Raw genomic sequence first — 18,598 nt, 5'->3', positions numbered from 1 at the left:
AAGCTCTATGACCCCCCTAATACTCTAACATAAAATTCCATGTCATTACTGTAGCTGAAGTTCTGGTCTTTAGAAGTTGCAAAGCCACAATTCACAATTCAAGATGAGATTTGGTTGGGGATACAGCCGAACTATATCAAGGGTGTGAAACACTGGAGGAGATTTGCAAACTGGACTTTAAGGAATTTAAATGGACATTGTTATTCACTGTGGGTTTTCAGAAACCACGAACTGAGAAGTAATTATGCACTTGAAAGCTTGACACAGAGTCAGTGCTTTATGTAGATCACTTACATGTCAAATGGCCAAGGCGCTCTGGCACCCTGACAGGTGCTCCATGATCAACAGACATCTCTGGATTCTCTTGTGTCTTTTAGTTATTGTAAGATAATCATGGTGAGGTAACTAGTCTAGGCAGACTTAGCTTTAAGAAACATGACCAGGATAAAGTCATATACCCAAAATCAAATGTCACATTTATAGTGTGCTAAATCTTACACTTAGCAAAATTACTGAGGAAACAATATGTGGTTGAATATCATAATGATTTAATGAACCATTTCACTCAAATGCGGCGAGTGGTTTTGCTTTTTTTAAGCTTCACCGAGTGGTTGTTTATACTGTACAGGACATCTGGTGCTTTGAGCAGTCCAGCATCGATTTGAAGGGAGCATTTATCTGATAACCAATTAAATTGAATACATGTTCACATATTTATTGATTACTTGGATGCTGTCTTTTGTGGAATGCCTGCTCGAAATCTTTTGCTCCTTTTTCTACTGGGTTGTCTGCGTTTTTCTTATTGATTATAGTTCTTTATGTCTTCTGGGAGATCTTTTGTGGCTATATGTAATACAAGTCTCTTTTTCCATTCTGTGGCTTGTCTTCATTTTTATAAAATGAAGATTTTCTCTACTCATCTTGAGCAGAGAATCTTAATTTTAATGATGTCTGTTCTACCGACTTTTTTTTTTTTTTTTTTCAAGATAGAGTCTCACTCTTGTTGCCCAGGCTGGAATGCAGTGGCGTGATCTTGGCTCACTGCAACCTCCGCCTCCCAGGTTCAAGCAATTCTCCTGCCTCAGCCTTCTGCGTAGCTGGGATTACAGGTGCCCACCTCCATGCCTGCCTAATTTTTGTAGTTTTAGTAGAGACGGGGTTTCACCATGTTGGCCAGGCTGGTCTCGAACTCCTGACCTCAAGTGATCCGCCCACCTCGGCCTCCTACAAGTGCTGGGATTACAGGCGTGAGCTGCCGTACTAACGTTTTTATAGTCAAAACTTAATGTTTTCTTCAAAAAAATCTTTGCAGACCTCAAGTTCATGAAGATACTTTCTTTTAAAAATGCTATAGTTGGTATCTCAATGTGGTTTTCATTTGCATTTCTCTAATGACCAGTGATGATGAGCTTTTTTGCATGTCTGTTGGCTGCATAAATGTCTTCTTTTGAGAACTGTCTGTTCCTATCCTTTGCCCACTTTTTGATGGGGTTGTTTTTTTCTTGTAAATTTAAGTTATTTGTAGATTCTGGATATTAGCCCTTTGTCAGATGGATAGACTGCAAAAATTTTCTCCCATTCTGTAGGTTACCTGTTCACTCTGATGATAGGTTCTTTTGATGTGCAGAAGCTCTTTAATTAGATCCCATTTATCAGTTTTGGCTTTTGTTGCCATTGCCCTTGGTGTTTCAGTCATGAAGTCCTTGCCTATGCCTATGTCCTAAATGGTACTGCCTCGGTTTTCTTCTAGGGTTCTTATGGTTTTAGGTCTTACGTTTAAGTCTTTAATCTATCTTCAGTTAATTTTTGTGTAAGGTGTAAGGAAGGGATCCACTTTCAGCTTTCTGCATATGGCTAGCCAGTTTTCCCAATACCATTTATTAAATAGGGAATGCTTTCCCCATCTCACACCAGTTAGAATGGCGATGATTAAAAAGTCAGGAAACAACAGATGCTGGAGAGGATGTGGAGAAATAGAAACACTTTTACACTGTTGGTGGGAGTGTAAATTAGTTCAATCATTGTGGAAGTCAGTGTGGTGATTCCTCAAGGATCTAGAACCAGAAATACCATTTGACCCAGTGATCCCATTACTGAATATATACCCAAAGGATTATAAATCATTCTACTATAAAGACTTATGAATGTGACACTATTCACAATAGCAGTGACTTGGAACCAACCCAAATGCCCATCAATGATAGACCGGATAAAGAAAATGTGGCAGATATACACCGTGGAATACTATGCAGCCATAAAAAAGGATAGGTTCATGTCCTTTGTAGGGACATGGATGAAGCTGGAGACCATCATTCTCAGCAAACTAACACAAGAACAGAAAACCAAACACCACATGTTCTCACTCATAAAAGGGAGTTGAACAATGAGAACACATGGACACAGGGAGGGGGACATCACACACGAGGACCTGTCAGGGGGAAGGTGGGGTAGGGGAGGGTTAGCATTAGGAAAATACCTAATGTAGATGATGGGTTGATGGGTGCAGCAAACCACCCTGGCATGTGTATACCTATGTAACAATCCTGCACTTGTTCTGCACAAGTACCCTAGAACTTAAAGTATAATAAAAAAGAAGTGCTTTAGTTTTATACTTGAGATTATTTCCAATCCATCTGGTATTTACTTTTGTGTGAGGGAGCAGTCAAAATTCATTTGATTTTTCCATTATTGTTTTCAATAAATTTTCAGTATAATTTACTGAAAAGGCTATCTTTTCTTTCACTCCACTGCAGTGTACCTTAGTCATCCATGAAGTGATGAAATGTAGGTCTGTTTCTGGACTCTTGACTGCATTGCATTTGTCTTGTGCCAATGTCATACTCTTTTAACTGTTATAGTAGCTTTATAATAACTCCTGAAATCTGGTAGCCTAAGACTCCTAAGTTTGTTTTTCTTCTTCAAGATTGCCTTGACTACTCCTGGTCCTTTGCATTTTATGTAATTTTAGAATCAACTTGTCAACTTCCACAAAATATGTTGGGACCGCACAGACATCGTTACAATACCAAAGCTTCTAATTCATTAATATGGCATCATCTGCCATTTATTTTGGTCTTTCTTTCAGTAATGTTTTGCAGTTTTCAGTGTAGAGATCTTGCATCTTTCATTTTATTCTTATTTGATAGGTTTCTATACTGTAAATGGTATTCTTTTAAAGTTGCATTTTGTTTATTGCTGGTATATATGGTTTTAAATTTTGATGGTGCATCCAGCTGCTTTTCCAAATTTACTTAATTGCTAACAGTTTATTTGCAAATAATGACATTTTTATTCCTTTCCAAACCTTTGATCTTTCATCTTTTTCTTAAGTTTTTGTTTCTTTCTTTGTTTATTGAACTGAGTAGGACTTTTAGTATGATGACTAATCAGTGGTCAGAATGAGAATATGTGACTTGTTCTCAATGCCAACATAATAAATCCTTAACAAATATTTCTTGCTTTTCTCCTAAATGAGATCCATTTGGAACAGTCTGAAATTCTCAGTAAAACCTAGAATGATCCCTTCTGCTAGTGGTGGTATGGGAGTGTTTCTTGAACATTTGACACAGATATTGATTATTTCCACAACAAAAACGCATATAAGGAATTAGAAAAAAAATTTAAAAGCTCCATGCTAAGTCCACCAATATGTGACATACTGAAAGGAACAATTAAAGAATGAAAATATACCCTATGCCCTTAGTGAACTTCTTGGTGGAAAATAAATAAGCGAACTTTTTTTTTTTTTCCTTGAGTTACTGCTATGAGCAGGAAACTAATCTACATTATGTCCTTTAATCCTCCTGACAACCAATGAAGTGGCCATTATTTCCAACAACAGATAAAAAGATAGAGGCCTAGACAGGTTTGAATAAGTTGTCTAAGGTAAGTGCTAAGTGCTGAGTGGTTTGGCTAGTAATTAAGAATTGAATGTTACACTGAAATGTACAATCCATATGTGTGTAGAAATTCTGAGAAAGAGAAAACGGTTTGGATTAAGTGGTCAGAGCTGTCATAGAAAAGTTATGGCTTGAACTGAGTATCATTAAGGTAAAGGATTTAAGTTTTGATAAAATAAATCAGAACTGCAAGCTGGGCTTGAGTGATCATGGCCTCTATGTGCCAGTATCCTAGGGTGCTTGGCAGAATAGTGGGAGAGAAGGCTGGAGAGGAGGCTTAGCCAAAGAAAAGAAGTGTGATGAAAATACTTTTTCTCACAAGACCTTATGGGATTTACTTCACCTAGTTTTTTGTCCCCAGCTACTTTTGCCTCTTTCCACATGATGCATACATTAGCTACACTCAATTGATATTTATTGAATGCCTACTGTGTATAAAGTACAGTGTAAGAAGCTGGCTTTGTCACACCGTTTTGGTCATGCAGGGGTTCATGCTTTTATTTAAAGTTACATTTTTCTTTAACATGAAAAATATCAAATGTATGCATGCACATAGAGAATCAAATAGACCTGTAAAAGTTTGTTACTACAAAGCATGCCCTTCCATCTCTCTCCTCAAAAACAACTTTTCATTATTTTGGCAGATTATATTATCCCCATGCCACTAAATAATCTTCTTGATTTAAAAAACCCTCCTGGCCTGGCGCGGTGGCTCATGCCTGTAATTCCAGCACTTTGGGAGGCCAAGACGGGCGGATCACGAGGTCAGTAGATTGAGACCATCCTGGCTAACGTGGTGAAACCCCATCTCTACTAAAAATACCAAAAAATTAGCCGGGTGTGGTGGCGGGTGCCTGTAGTCCCAGCTACTGGGGAGGCTGAGGCAGGAGAATGGCGTGAACCAGGAGGTGGAGCTTGCAGTGAGCTGAGATCGAGCCACTGCACTCCAGCCTGGGCGACAGAGTGAGACTCTGTCTCAAAAAAGAAAAGAAAAACAAACAAACAACAACAAAAAACCCTCCTGAGTGACAATTTGTATCCTTTAACCAACATCTCCCCACCCCCAAACTAAGATCCCCAGCACAGCTCCAGGCCCTGGTAACACACTTCTATTCTCTACTTCCATGAGTTCTGCTTTTTCGGATTCCACATGTAAGTGAAATCACGTGGTATTTGTTGGTCAGTGCCTTATTTCACTTAACATAATGTCCTCTAGGTTTATCCATGTAGTCACAAATGACAGGATTTCCTTCTCTTTTTCAAGGCTGAATGGTATTCCATTGTGTATATATACCACATTTTTTTTTATCCATTCATCCACTGATGGACACTTAGGTTGATTCCACATTTGGTTACTGTGAATAATACTGTGATGAACTTGGGAGCGCAGGTAACTCTTCAACATACTCATTTCATTTCCTTTGGACACATATCCAGTAATGGGATTGCTGGATCATACAGTAATTCTATTTTTAATTTTTTTTGAGGAACCTCCATACTGTTTTCCTTAATTGCTGCACTAATTTATATTCCTACCAACAGTGTGCAAGGGTTTCCTGATCTCTCAGCACTTACTTTTTTAGACAGAGTCTTCATCTGGTATCTAGGCAGGAGTGCAGTGGTGCAGTCATAGCTCACTGCAGCCTCAAACTCCCAGGCTCAAAGGATCCTCCCACTTCAGTCCCCCAAGTAGCTGGGAGTGCAGGCATGCCCACCACACCCAGCTCATTTTTAATTTTTTTTTTTTTTTTTGAGACGGAGTCTCGCTCTGTCGCCCAGGCTGGAGTGCAGTGGCCGGATCTCAGCTCACTGCAAGCTCCGCCTCCCGGGTTTACGCCATTCTCCTGCCTCAGCCTCCCGAGTAGCTGGGACTACAGGCGCCCGCCACCTCGCCCGGCTAGTTTTTCGTAGTTTTTAGTAGAGACGGGGTTTCACCGTGTTAGCCAAGATGGTCTCGATCTCCTGACCTCGTGATCCGCCCGTCTCGGCCTCCCAAAGTGCTGGGATTACAGGCTTGAGCCGCCGCGCCCGGCCAATTTTTTAAAAAATAGAGACAGGGTCTTGCTGTTTGCTCAGGCTGGTCTCGAATTCCTAGCCTCAAGCAATCCTCCCACCTCAGCCCCACAAAGTGCTGGGATTACAGGCATGTGCCACCACAGACAGCCTCTTTCATCTTTTTGATAATAACAGTGTGAGGTGATATCTCATTGTAGTTTTAATTTGCATTTCCCTGATTAGTGACATTGAGTATTTTTTCATGTATCTGTTGGCAATTTTTTTTTTTTTTTTTAAAAAGGAGTCTTGCTCTGTTGCCAGGCTGGAGTGCAGTGGCACAATCTTGGCTTACTGGAACCTCTGCCTCCCAGGTTCAGGCGATCCTCCTGCTTCAGCCTCCCGAGTAGCTGGGACTACAGGCGTGCGCCCAGCATGCCCACCTAATTTTTTTGTAGTTTTAGTAGATACGGGGTTTCACCATGTTGGCCAGGATGGTCTCAATCTCTTGACCTCCTGATCCACCCACCTTGGCCTCCCAAAGCGCTGGGATTACAGGCGTGAGCCACAGCACCTGGCCCTGTTGGCCATTTGTATGTCTTCTTTTGAGAAATGTCTATTCAGGTCCTTTGCTTTTACTTTTGGAGACGGGGGTCTTCATGCTCTGTTGCCCAGGCTTCCGTTGCAGTGTCACAATCACAGCTCATTGAACATCGAACTCCTGGGCTCAAGTGATTCTCCTGCATCAGACTCCTGCGTAGCTAGGACTGCATGCACCACCACACCCAACTCATTAAAAATTAATTTTCTGTAGAGATGGGGTCTCGCTATGTTGCCCAGGCTGGTCTCAACAGATCCTTCTGCCTTGGCCTCCCAAAGTGTTGTGATTACATGTGTGGGTCACCCAACCTGGCTTTGCCATTTTAAAATTGGGATGTTTCCTTGCCATGAGTATACTTCACTATGTATTTTGGATGTTAACCCCTTTTGAGATGTATGGTTTGCAAATATTTTCTCCCACTCTGTTGACTGTTTCCTTTGCTGTGCAGATTTTTAGATTGATGTAATCCCTTGATTTTCTTTTTTTCTTTTTCTTTTTTTTTTTTTTTTTGAGACTGAGTCTCGCTCTGTGGCCCAGGCTGGAGTGCAGTGGCCGGATCTCAGCTCACTGCAAGCTCCGCCTCCTGGGTTTACGCCATTCTCCTGCGTCAGCCTCCTGAGTAGCTGGGACTACAGGCGCCCGCCACCTCGCCCGGCTAGTTTTTTTTGTATTTTTTAGTAGAGATGGGGTTTCACCGTGTTAGCCAGGATGGTCTTGATCTCCTGACCTCGTGATCCGCCCATCTTGGCCTCCCAAAGTGCTGGGATTACAGGCTTGAGCCACCGCGCCCGGCCTGATTTTCAATTTTTACATATTATCCACTGACTTTCTACTGTGGAAAATGAGAATTTGATAACTTTTCTAACCTCCACAATACCATGTCCTCTCCCAATATAGGTGCTGTCATTTTGATTAGATGAATATTTTGTTAACATTATTATGCCATTCAACCACTGGTCATAATTTTTCTTTTCTGCCCATTTTGCTTTCCTGGAGTTAACTGCCAGTTTTTTGTTTGGTTTGGTTAGTTTTTCTTCAGAATCACTGTCATCTCTGATTGAACTCTGGAGCCTTGAAAATCATCTCCTCCATCCACCTTCTGATTCCAGCCAGTATCGGTGGACAGTTCCGTGGGAACTGAAGACCCCTTTCCTCTCTTTCAGCTTTCTGTCTCAGGGTCGTCTTTGACACGGAGCCCACTATGCCCATGTGCAAACTGCCCCATGTGCAAGGAGATAATGCCCTTGGCAGCAACTTGATGAGTGAAAAATGACAGTGTATAGATAAATGCTCCAGCCACTTGTCTTTCAGGAGGCAATTCGGGGAGCTATCACATAGCTTGAGGACCTGGTGGAATCAAGCTCCCACTGTTTACACAAAAATGACCTCAATAATACACCATGTTTTATATTGACTTTTCCCCTTTCTCCTTCGCAGTATCACAAGTCCCTCACTCCCAGTTTCTGGGATCTCTAAAATAAACTAACCCATGTTCTTGACTCGGGCTTTGTTTCAGGAGGAACCTCTTACTTTGCTGGTTGCCTCACTCTTAAGATCTAAGATACACCGGATATTTTATTAATCTTTCTAAAAACGTGTCACCGGGATCTTCTGATGTGCTTCAATGTACTCTCTGAGCCTGGCGTAGTGGTCATCCTTGGATATTCCATCCTCATCATCCGGGGATTTCTTTCATTTCTCTCCTGTGCTAAATCCCATTTCCTGCATCCTGTGTCATTTTGTTTGGTTTATGCCTTTTTATGAAGCACATCCTTTAGTAGCTTCCTGAGAAAAGATACATAGGAGGAACATTTTTTTATACTCTTCATGTATGTAACCTTTATGTTACATTTAGTCAGATATAGAATTTTCGGTTGGACATTTCTTTCAGAAGTTTGAAGGCATTGCTTCTGTTGAAATTTAAAGCTATTCGGGGCTGGATGCAGTGGCTCACACGTGCAATCCCAGCACTTTGGGAGACTGAGGTGGGCGGACTGCTTCAGCTCAGGAGTTTGAGACCAGCCTGGGCAACATGGTGAAACTCTGTCTCTATAAAAAATACAAAAAAATCTAGCTGGGCATGGTGGTGGGCGCCTGTAGTCCCAGCTACTCGGGAGGTTGAGGCAGGAGGATGGCTTGAGCCTGGGAGGCGGAGGTTGCAGTGAGTCGAGACTGTGCCACTGCACTCCAGCTTGGGTGACAGAGCAAGACCCTGCCTCAAAAAATAAAAATAAAGGTATCCTGAGTCTTATTCCTTGGTATCTGACCTGACCTTTTTCTCTGGAAATGTAGATCTTCTTTTTGACTCCAGTGTCCTCGAAATTTCATAATGATGTGCTTTGGTAAAGGTCTTTTTCATCCACTGTGTTCTTTCAATCTAGAATCTGATATTCTTTTAATACTAAAAAAATTATTGAAACACTCCAATGATTTCTTTTTGGAACTCTGGAAGATTACCTATTAGGCCTCCTGGGCTGTCAATTTTCTTAACTTTTTTCTTCAACATTTCCATTTAAAAATTTTTTTTGAGAATTTTAACTTTATATTCTAAGTCTTCTAATTGAATTATTCAGCTATGCTATCATACTATTTTCTAAGAGCTCTTTTTGTTTTTTTGAAACCCAAGTTTTTAAAAGTCCCCTGCCCTTGACTCATGGTTGCAACATCCTTCTGAAAATACTTTTTCTTTTGATGTTCTCCTTACCCTTCATAGTCTGTTTCCTCTAAGTGTTTTCCCTAGACTGTTTTTTCTCTTTCATTTATTTGTAATCCTTGGTTGTTTGCTCATTTTCAAGAGCACAGGACTAAAAGACTAACTGCAAGGTCTAGACACAATGCGTGGGCTAGTGGGCATGCCAACTATGATTTTCACTGTAGTGTTATGTAGCTGGGCAGTTTAGCCAGGACATGGCTGACATCAAGATCTTAATTAAGCCTTTTCACTTGCATGGGTCAGATTTCACAGAGAAGACTCTTCAGTATTCCGTCGTGGAATGGTAAAGATCTGGCTGCCAGGATTCAGTAAGAAAAGGAGGATGCTGGCCTTCTTATCCATCATGTAAATGTCCTCTGTTTTGAGGATGGTCCCCCTGTCATCTACCGTATCCAGTATTCTTAACATATCCAAAATAAACAGCCACACACTTAGTGAAATCATATCATATATACATTTTAAAAGAATAAATACCTTTATATTCCATTTGTATAACATTTTATTGTTTGCATATTGCATAGTGAAAAGAACAGAGTCAGAAGACTCATGGTCAGGCTCAACTGCTAACTTGCTGTGTAAATTGGGTAGATCTCTTAACCTTGCTAAACCCTTATTTCCTCATCTGAAAAATGGAGATAATACTTCTTTTACAGAATTGCTAAATACTGAATGAGATACTTATACTGTTTTCCTCTTAAGTAATTAGTCAAAATAATTCTATAGTTTGCTATTGCTAACCCCTTGTTCATCATCTCAATGCTGTTCTCAATAAATGCATTAAGACAACAGGTACCAATGTAACACTTTAATTTTGAATATTAACAATAGCAAGAGAAAAACAAACTCAAAAATGACCCTACCCTTTATTATTTTTAGAATACTGGCTTTTAAATACTTAATGATACTATCCCATCAGGAATTCAATTCATTTAAAGATCTTTTTTCTTCTTAAACCTACTCAAAATGAATACCTACGTATGTGAAAAACCCAAGATTACATGTGTAATTACTTTACAGTTTCCTCTCTGGCATAGTATAAGTAAAATATATATCATGGGCAGTTAAATACTTCCCCCTCTACATTAGGGATGATAATATATATGAAGATTAATTCCTTATGCATTATCCCTAATGTAAAGAAAAATCACAGGTATTTTATACTGCTTGTCAAGAATACATACATACATATGGTAGACACGCCTAGACATTCACACCCCTTCTAAGAATATTTCAACTATCATCAATATCTTCTGTATGATCCCTTACAACTATCTGTAGTTGAAAACATAAAACTCCCTTTTAAGGTAATTCTGTATGAAACTGTATTATAAAATCCTTTTGTTAAGCAAAATTGCATGTGTGTGTTGAACCCCAAACACTCAAAGTACTTTACTACTCTTAAAAGATAAACAAAATTCTTATACATTATAAAAAAATTTAAGCTGCTCTGCAACCCTCCTTTGCCAAAAGTTAGATACATTACACCACTCCAGCAAGAGATTAATAAATAAGGATTAAATATTCTATTTTACAAAAACATACAGAATGGCCAATATAAAAGTGAAAACCTTGCTTGAGAATTTATCGAATTATGTTCATTAAGAAGGAATATGACATGGTATAAAATGATCACTAAATTTATCTCTCTTAAGATAATCATGAGTTATCTAAAAATACCATGACACCCTTGTTACAAACATTATTATTATTATTTTTTTAAAAAAAAGACTGTGTTTCCTGGAACTAGAGGACTATTTGTCTCTTAGCTTTTATTAAGCAAACTTGATATAACCACCACACAGTGGCAAGAGATAGACTAGCTGTTTCCAGCTGCAGAAAATATTGAATTCTACCCTAAAGTACAGATCATTTGCAATATAACCCATAACAGTTAAAGCAAATCATAGTGCAGTTTGTATTGAGTTTCCTTATTTTTCCTTTCAGTGGAGCATATTCATTTTCCTGTCATTTGAGATCAGTTTCTGCTGCTTAGTAACTATTTTCATGTCCAGCCAAGATGTAGAGATTGCTGTGTGCAGTAGGATTTTCTGTGGGCCTACTTTCCAAAACGACAACCCTGTAATTAAACCAAAACAAAGGGCCTGTTTAAGAGTAACTACAGATTTCATACGTCAAATACTAACATCAAACTAGGAAAGAATATAATTGTTCACATTTCAGTACGATTACATAAGGATCACAGATGCACAATCAAATTCAGCTTTACATTTTACAGCTTTAAAACACAATAAGAATTGATTAATATAAAATATTGAAGACATTTTGGGATAGTCTCATTACCTCATTCCAACTAAAATATCTGGGCTAGGTGTGGTGGCTCACACCTGTAATCCCAGGACTTTGGGAGGCTGAGGCAGGGAGATCGCTTGAGCCCAGGAGTTTGAGACCAGCCTGAGCAAGATGGCAAGACCCCATCTCTACAAAAAAATAAAATAATTAGCTGAGTGTGGAAGCCTGCGCCTGTAGTCCCAGCTACTCAGGACGCTGAGGCAGGAGGATCCCCTGAGCCGAGGAGTTTGAGGATGCAGTAAACTGTGATTGTGCCACTGCGCCTCAGCCTGGGTGGGGAGAGTGAGACCCCTTCTCAAACAAAAAACAACACACAAAATTTGCTTACTCATTTATGCCAACAAAAGGTATAATATAATACTTTAGGAATTTACACTAACAGGAAGAGGATGGAAGAAGAGCCAAGAGAATAAAACAGGACTCTTAAGAGACACTCGTCCAAACTGTTCTTCAAGGTATTTGAAATAGCTTTTTAAAAAAAGTATGAAATGGGGCCCCTCTCCCTAGTTGCTGGAACAAAAGTGGAGAAAGAGTCCAATCAAAGGACTGATAGGAAAAAAAAAAATCAAGTGCTATTCCAAACATTTTAATTGTGAGGAAGAGAGTTTGAGAACAAAATAAAAAATAATATACCCATGCAGAGAAAAAAGTTTCTAGAGGAGGAATGGGAGAAAAAATTTGCACATAACACTTATTTTTCTAGTGTATGAATTTTCTATAATTAGCATGTTATTACTTTAATAATGAAAACATTTTTAAAAAGTCATAGATACTTTATATTAGGGCATTACAGAAAAGTAGAAAGGAAAAATATAATTACCTATAATCCAACTGCCCAGAGTTAACCGCTATTAAAATTTTGACATGCTTAGTTTTTTTTTTTCCTAGACACAAATATCTATACTTAAGCAACAAAATAATTTTTATTTTTATTTTGTTATTTTTAGATGGAGTTTCACTGTTGTTGCCCAGGCTGGAGTGCAATGGCATGATCTCGGCACACTGCAACCTCTACATCCTGGGTTCAAGCGATCCTCCTGCCTCGGCTTCCAGAGTAGCTGGAATTACAGGCATGCACCACCAACCCTGGCTACTTTTTTTGTATTTTTAGTAGCGATGGGTTTTTCCATGTTGGTCAGGCTGGTCTCGAACCCCTGACCTCAGGTGATCCACCTGCCTCAGCCTCCCAAAGTGCTGGGATTATAGGCATGCGCCACTGTGCCTGGCAACAAAATAAATTTTTAACCACTTTTAAAGATAAAACAAAACAAAAACTCTGTTTAGATATATATCTTAAAATCAAGGAGATGCCCATGTAAGAAGACAAGCAGAGCAAGGCAATAATCTGAAGGAAATAGTTTTTTGGAGCAAATAGTGATAGAGTGGACAGAGAATATGAACGGGCAAGGGAAAAGTGATAGAGAACGCTCTGGGTAGAGAAGGTAGAAGGAAACAAGGAACCGAGAGAAATGGCCTCTGATGCCAACCCTCTACCAAGCTGAATTCTCTCACGCGTGGTCTCATTAAAGGATTATCTACACCAGGATCAATGGATGATCCACAATTTTTTTGTTTGTTTGTTTTTGTGACAGTCTTGCTCTGCCGCCCAGGCTGAAGTGCAGTGGTGTGATCTTGGCTCGCTGCAACTTCCGCCTCCTGGGTTCAAGCAATTCTGCTTCAACCTTCCGAGTAGCTGGGATTACAGGTACACGCCACCACACCTGGCTACTTTTTGTATTTTTAGTAGACAGGTGATCCACCAGCTTTGGCCTCCCAAAGTGGTGGAATTACAGGCGTGAGCCACCGCGCTCAGCCCACAATTCTTTTCTCAGCCCTTCCTGGAAAAGCAAGAGCCTCTCATTCTAGTTCTAGTTATTTACCAGATGATTCTCAAATTCTCTTTTTGTTGGCTGGACTACTCACTAAGTTGCCATGCTTTGTGGGCTTACCTTTTCTATTCACTAAGGTAGTCATCATTTTTTGAAAAATTTCTGTTCTCCTATAAAACTCTCTTCACAATTTTTTTGGAGTTATGACTCCATTTCCCCCTCCTTCCTCAGGTATCTAAAACTGAAGCAATGTGAACCTGAAGACCAGAGGTTCCCAATCCTTGTCTCAGGACTAATGCATACCACTATCGCCAATTTTGTTTTAGTAACAACTTTTGGTGGGAAAAGAGGAAGGAATAGGTATTTTATTAGTTATAGAAGTAGGCAGTTGGGCGACGGAGTGAAACCATCTTTAAAAAAAAAAAAAAAGTAGGCAGTAGATTTTGGATATCAACAGCTACAGCTACTACATTTTTTTCATAAGATGACAGTTTTGCAACTTGTCTTTTATTTGGGGTATAAAGAGACCACATAATTCTTTTTAACTTAGATTAACTTTAGAAACTGAATCAGGCATTTTCCAATATAAAAGCAAGTATCATCAGGAGGTACATATTCCTCATAGTTGACGGAAGGTAGCACACCAGGAAGAAATGAAAACAAAGGGGCCCAGAATAGCTCTCATGGTACTAGGGACACATCAACATTTATACCAACACATTTTGTCTCAGTTGAATATAAATGTCTCTAGAATGACAATCCTCATACTGATAAAAGATTGCTAGTCAACTTATTAAAATATTACTAATTCTCTCAGTAAAGACACAGATAAATTTATCTAAGTCAATGAGCTTCTAAGAGTTTTGTTTGAAACAATTACAGACTGACAGTATAATTAAGAGTATGATCTTTGAACCTCTTTGGTAATTAAATTAATACAACGAAACTATTACCTGTCTGATCCCAATAAGCGGAAAACTCTTGTTTCATCTGAAATCTCCTGGGTAACCTAGGAAAGAAAAATACCTATCAGTAACATCTTACTCTTCATATTGCCTTAATAATAATTTAAAATTAATTTAGATAGACCAATTATTAACACAATAAATACTTTTTGGTAGACTTAATTCCTCAAATAAAATAAATTTCAGTTAAGTTTTTTTGACTGCATATTATCAGAAATGAACCCACATTTATGGAACATCTAGTATGGGTCAGGCACTCTACTTAGAAGAACTCTGTGATATGCATTATAATTCTCGTATCATTGAAGAAGAAACTAAGACTCCAAGTGGTTAAATAAGTTGTTCAAGGTCATATAATGGGTAGACTCAAGACTTGAATACAGGTTTGTTGGACTGCAGAGCTCCTTTGGGGGACAAGGCTTGAGGTCAGGATTTGAGACCAGTCTGGGCAACACAGCGAGACCCTGTCTCTACAAAAATATTTAAAAATTTTAGCTGGGCATAGTGGTGCATGCATGCCTGTAGTCCTAGCTGCTCAGGAGGCTGAAGGAGGAGGATCACTTGAGCTCAGGAGTTCAAGGATACAGTGAACTATGATTGCATCACTGCATTCCAGCTTGGGCAACAGAGCAAGACCCTCTATAGTCTGTTTTCTACAAAGCTGCAGAGCGTGCTCAGCCATGTGCAGGTGCTATCCCAAAGTGCCCGCAGTTTGTATACCGGGGGCAGGCCTTAACCAACATGGGGTAGATGTTGCTGCATAAATGCTCCAGCCTCCTCACCTACAAATGAGTCAATTCTGAGGTGTATTTTGCCCCATTCTTCAGTGGTCCCTACTGGATTAAGCCCCAGTTGCTCTTTGTGGGAACTAGCTTATTAATGTGTTCTTTATTGGCTTTTTGCCCCTTTTTATTCTCCATTCCTCATTCCATCACTTGTTTTCTGGAATCTATTCCCAAATAAACTATCTGCATTTGAGTCCTTGTCTTAGGGTCTACTTTTAGAGGAACCCACACTAAGACATTATTTTAGATATAAAATAAGTAAAAAAAAAAAGTCTGATTATCAAGGAATCTGCAGTCTACCTGGGAAAATAGAATTAATAAGCTTGAATCAGAAAGTAAATTAGGTGTTATACTAGTTGGAGTTGATTTTTCAGAGTATTAAGTTCAGAGATGTTCTAATCATTGTGGACTGGAACGACTGAGTATGACTTTATGAAAGAGGTCAAGACTTCAGCTAGACCCAAGCTGAAGGATGAGATCATAAGTTGAAAAAAGGGTAAACAAGATGAGTTAAAAATAGGCCAGGTGTGGGGCTCATGCCTGTAATCCTGGCATGTTGGGAGGCCAAGTCAGGTGGATCACGTGAGGTCAGGAGTTTGTGACCAGCCTGGCCAACACGGTGAAACCCCGTCTCTACTAAAAATACAAAAATTAGCTAGGTGTGGTGGTGCAAGCCTGTAATCCCAGTTACTCAAGAGGCTGAGGCAGGAGAATCGCTTGAACCCAGGAGGCGGAGGTTGCAGTGAGCTAAGATCGTGCCACTACACTCCGGCCTGGGCGACAGAGTTAGACTCCATCTCCAAAAAAAAAAAAAAAAAAAGATAAGTTAAAAATAGATATTTAAGAAATGGAATCAATATTTGATATAGTAAGAAACAAGGACCTTCTGTAGATTTCTAACCACAGGAGTGACAAAATGAAAATAGCATTTAAGAATAATTAACTGTATGATAATAAGTAGGACTGTAGGTTTCATCAAGTGAAGAGACTTGGTGACATTTAGTGACATGTATCAGTAACAAGATAAACCTATATATTCAAAGACAGCTGATTTATATCATTTCTTCCTGGAAGCATTCTAATTCTGCATTCATATAAGAGGTAGGAATATTCATTTATATATAAATAAGAGTGTGGATAAAACTAAAGGTAAAAGCAAACAGAAGAAGTTTTTGAGCTTTAAGTATGGTTAGAAGAATCACACAAGTACTCACATAAATGGGAAATGTCTGTGTTAGTATTATATTAGCTAGTAGGACTCATCCCTCAAGTTGGAGGCCCAAATCCCATCTCCTGCATGAAATGTACCCTAATTATCTCAGGTAGAAGTGATTAAAAGAGACCCATCAAATCCAGACTCTTCCACTTCACTAGTTATGTAACTCTGGGCAAGTTACTTAACCACTCTGTACCTGTAAAAATGGCAATATGAATAGTATCTACCTCTACTGGGTTATTTTGAGACTGAAATAAGCAAGTATTTGTAAAGTACCTGGAACACAGTAGTTTTTATTTGATATTTACAATAAGTGTCTTGAACATAGCTGGTACTCAATAGTTACTAAATGAGTCAATTTTCTTAGATTTCCCTTAGTCCTATGCTCCAGTATGTAGATTTAAAAATATATTTAAAAAGCAGCTACATATTTATACATTATGGAAAACACATATTAAATTTAGAAAAGTTTTACAAACTTAGCAATCACATTTACAAATTACAAATTAGATAAATGAAATTGTGTGCACTTGTATTTTGCAATTCCTGGTGGCCACTGAGAATTCTGAATTATGATACAAAAGTGAACATATTTGAGGGAAAAATACTGGCTCTTTTGTTCTACCAGTTCATAGCATGAAAAGCACTAAACACAGTAATGTAGGTTCAGAGAGGAAATGCATAAAATGAGTGCTTCAACATTTAAAATTGTTAGTGGGAGTCAGTGGAGGTAATCTGAGAAGGCTTACCTCATCTGACTTGAAGCTTTTACCCTGCATCCCATGTTTCCAGAAAGCCAACACACTGTCTTGAAGGCATACTAAAAATGATAAGGGAGAAGTGAAACTAATATAAACCACAGAGCATTTCACTATAAATTTTCTCTATTTTTAATAAATGATAATATAAGCCTATTTGAGTGTCTAGTGCAAAATTCCACTGTCTGGACCATTATTTCTCAACATTTTTGTGGCTAGATATGCCTAAACTCAAGTAATTTACTGAGGTAGGGTTATGCAAGTCTTCGAAGATACATACAAAAGCCATTTCATTTAAACATGAACTAACTTCAGATAAGGTGGATGTTGGCATATTCATTTCTTTCATACAGTGTATCTTTTGTCTTAAATGAATAAAATCATAAAAACATATATAATTGGGTTTTTGCATTAAAAACATTGTTGTTTAAATACTGATACATATTCAGAAGTAGCTTTAAACAAGCATTTTTAATTTATGTTCACATTTTCCCTGTAACAAAAGAAATTTTAAAAAATAAACCTGGCTGGGCACGGTGGCTCATCCCTGTAATCTCAGCACTTTGGGAGGCTGAGGTGGGTGGATCACCTGAGGTCAGGAGATCGTGACCAGCCTGACCAATATGGTGAAACCCTGTCTCTACTAAAAATACAAAAATTAGCCGGGCATAGTGGCCTGTGTCTGTAGTCCCAGCTACTCAGGAGGCTGAAACAGGAGAACTGCTTGAACCCCAGAGGTGGAGGCTGCAGTAAGCCTAGATCACGCCACTTTACTCCAGCCTGGGCGAAAGAGTGAGACTCTGTCTCGAACAAAATAAATAAATAAATAAATAATAAAATAAAATAAACCTGCCCCACAATCCAACATTTTACCACACATTGAATATTTAGGATCTGTGAGTCAATTCTTACATAAAATTCTTAGTATTTAACCATTATAAGTAAGTATTACAGACAGATTTAGAAAAGCATAATTAAAGGTGATTGAAGAAAGTAACTGAAAATTAATTATTTTTTAGACTACTGACTTTTTGTAAAAAGTTAATGTATGAATGTTCTGGGAACATAATTAATCTCAATAAAAATGAAAGTATTTGACAATGACAAATCACATGTGTTTCACTAACTGTGACAAATAAAAAACCCAGTTACTGATTTTATTTTTAAGAGGTGTTGTAAAGCCATTTTTTTTTCCCAGGAGGATGCTTGTAATTATTCCAGGGTTTACTGGCAAGAAAAGATGGTAGCCTAGGAGGAATAAACTTTTGTGTAACAATTAAAATTACGAAGATAATTTGGCACATCTGAAAAAGTTGAGGTATCAGTGTGTTTCAATGAAAGTGAAGAGGAATTAAGGATTCCTATGTCAGAATCTCTCTCAAAAAATTTATATTACAAAAATGTAATACAAGGAGTAAAAGAAAAAACTAGTTTCCAAGATTCCTTTTGTCTGGACATTTACAGAAATGTTTAGGTTTTCTGCTTTAATGAATTAAATTTCCCAGTCATAAGTAAACTATTTTTCATGTA

At 38.6% G+C, this 18,598-nt stretch overlaps 1 protein-coding gene across 6 annotated transcripts in view; it reads right to left on the bottom strand.

Annotated features, from left to right (window-relative positions):
- Positions 1–9,686: 9,686 nt before the first annotated feature.
- Positions 9,687–18,598, bottom strand: part of MAP4K5 (mitogen-activated protein kinase kinase kinase kinase 5) — a 106,786-nt gene continuing 97,874 nt past the window's right edge. For all 6 annotated transcript variants that reach the window (XM_023222594.2, XM_023222593.3, XM_023222595.2 and 3 more), the window contains 3 exons: positions 17,060–17,130; positions 14,298–14,353; positions 9,687–11,282 (listed from right to left, as the gene is read on the bottom strand). In XM_023222594.2, coding sequence (XP_023078362.1) covers positions 11,195–11,282; positions 14,298–14,353; positions 17,060–17,130 — 215 coding nt within the window. In that variant the 3' untranslated portion in view covers positions 9,687–11,194. The remainder of the gene's footprint in view (positions 11,283–14,297; positions 14,354–17,059; positions 17,131–18,598) is intronic.

The sequence above is a fragment of the Piliocolobus tephrosceles genome, chromosome 6 (assembly GCF_002776525.5).
Source record: "Piliocolobus tephrosceles isolate RC106 chromosome 6, ASM277652v3, whole genome shotgun sequence".
NCBI classification, from domain to species: domain Eukaryota; kingdom Metazoa; phylum Chordata; class Mammalia; order Primates; family Cercopithecidae; genus Piliocolobus; species Piliocolobus tephrosceles.
Note: the sequence above shows the minus strand (reverse complement) of the source record. Positions and strands in the feature narration are given on the sequence as shown.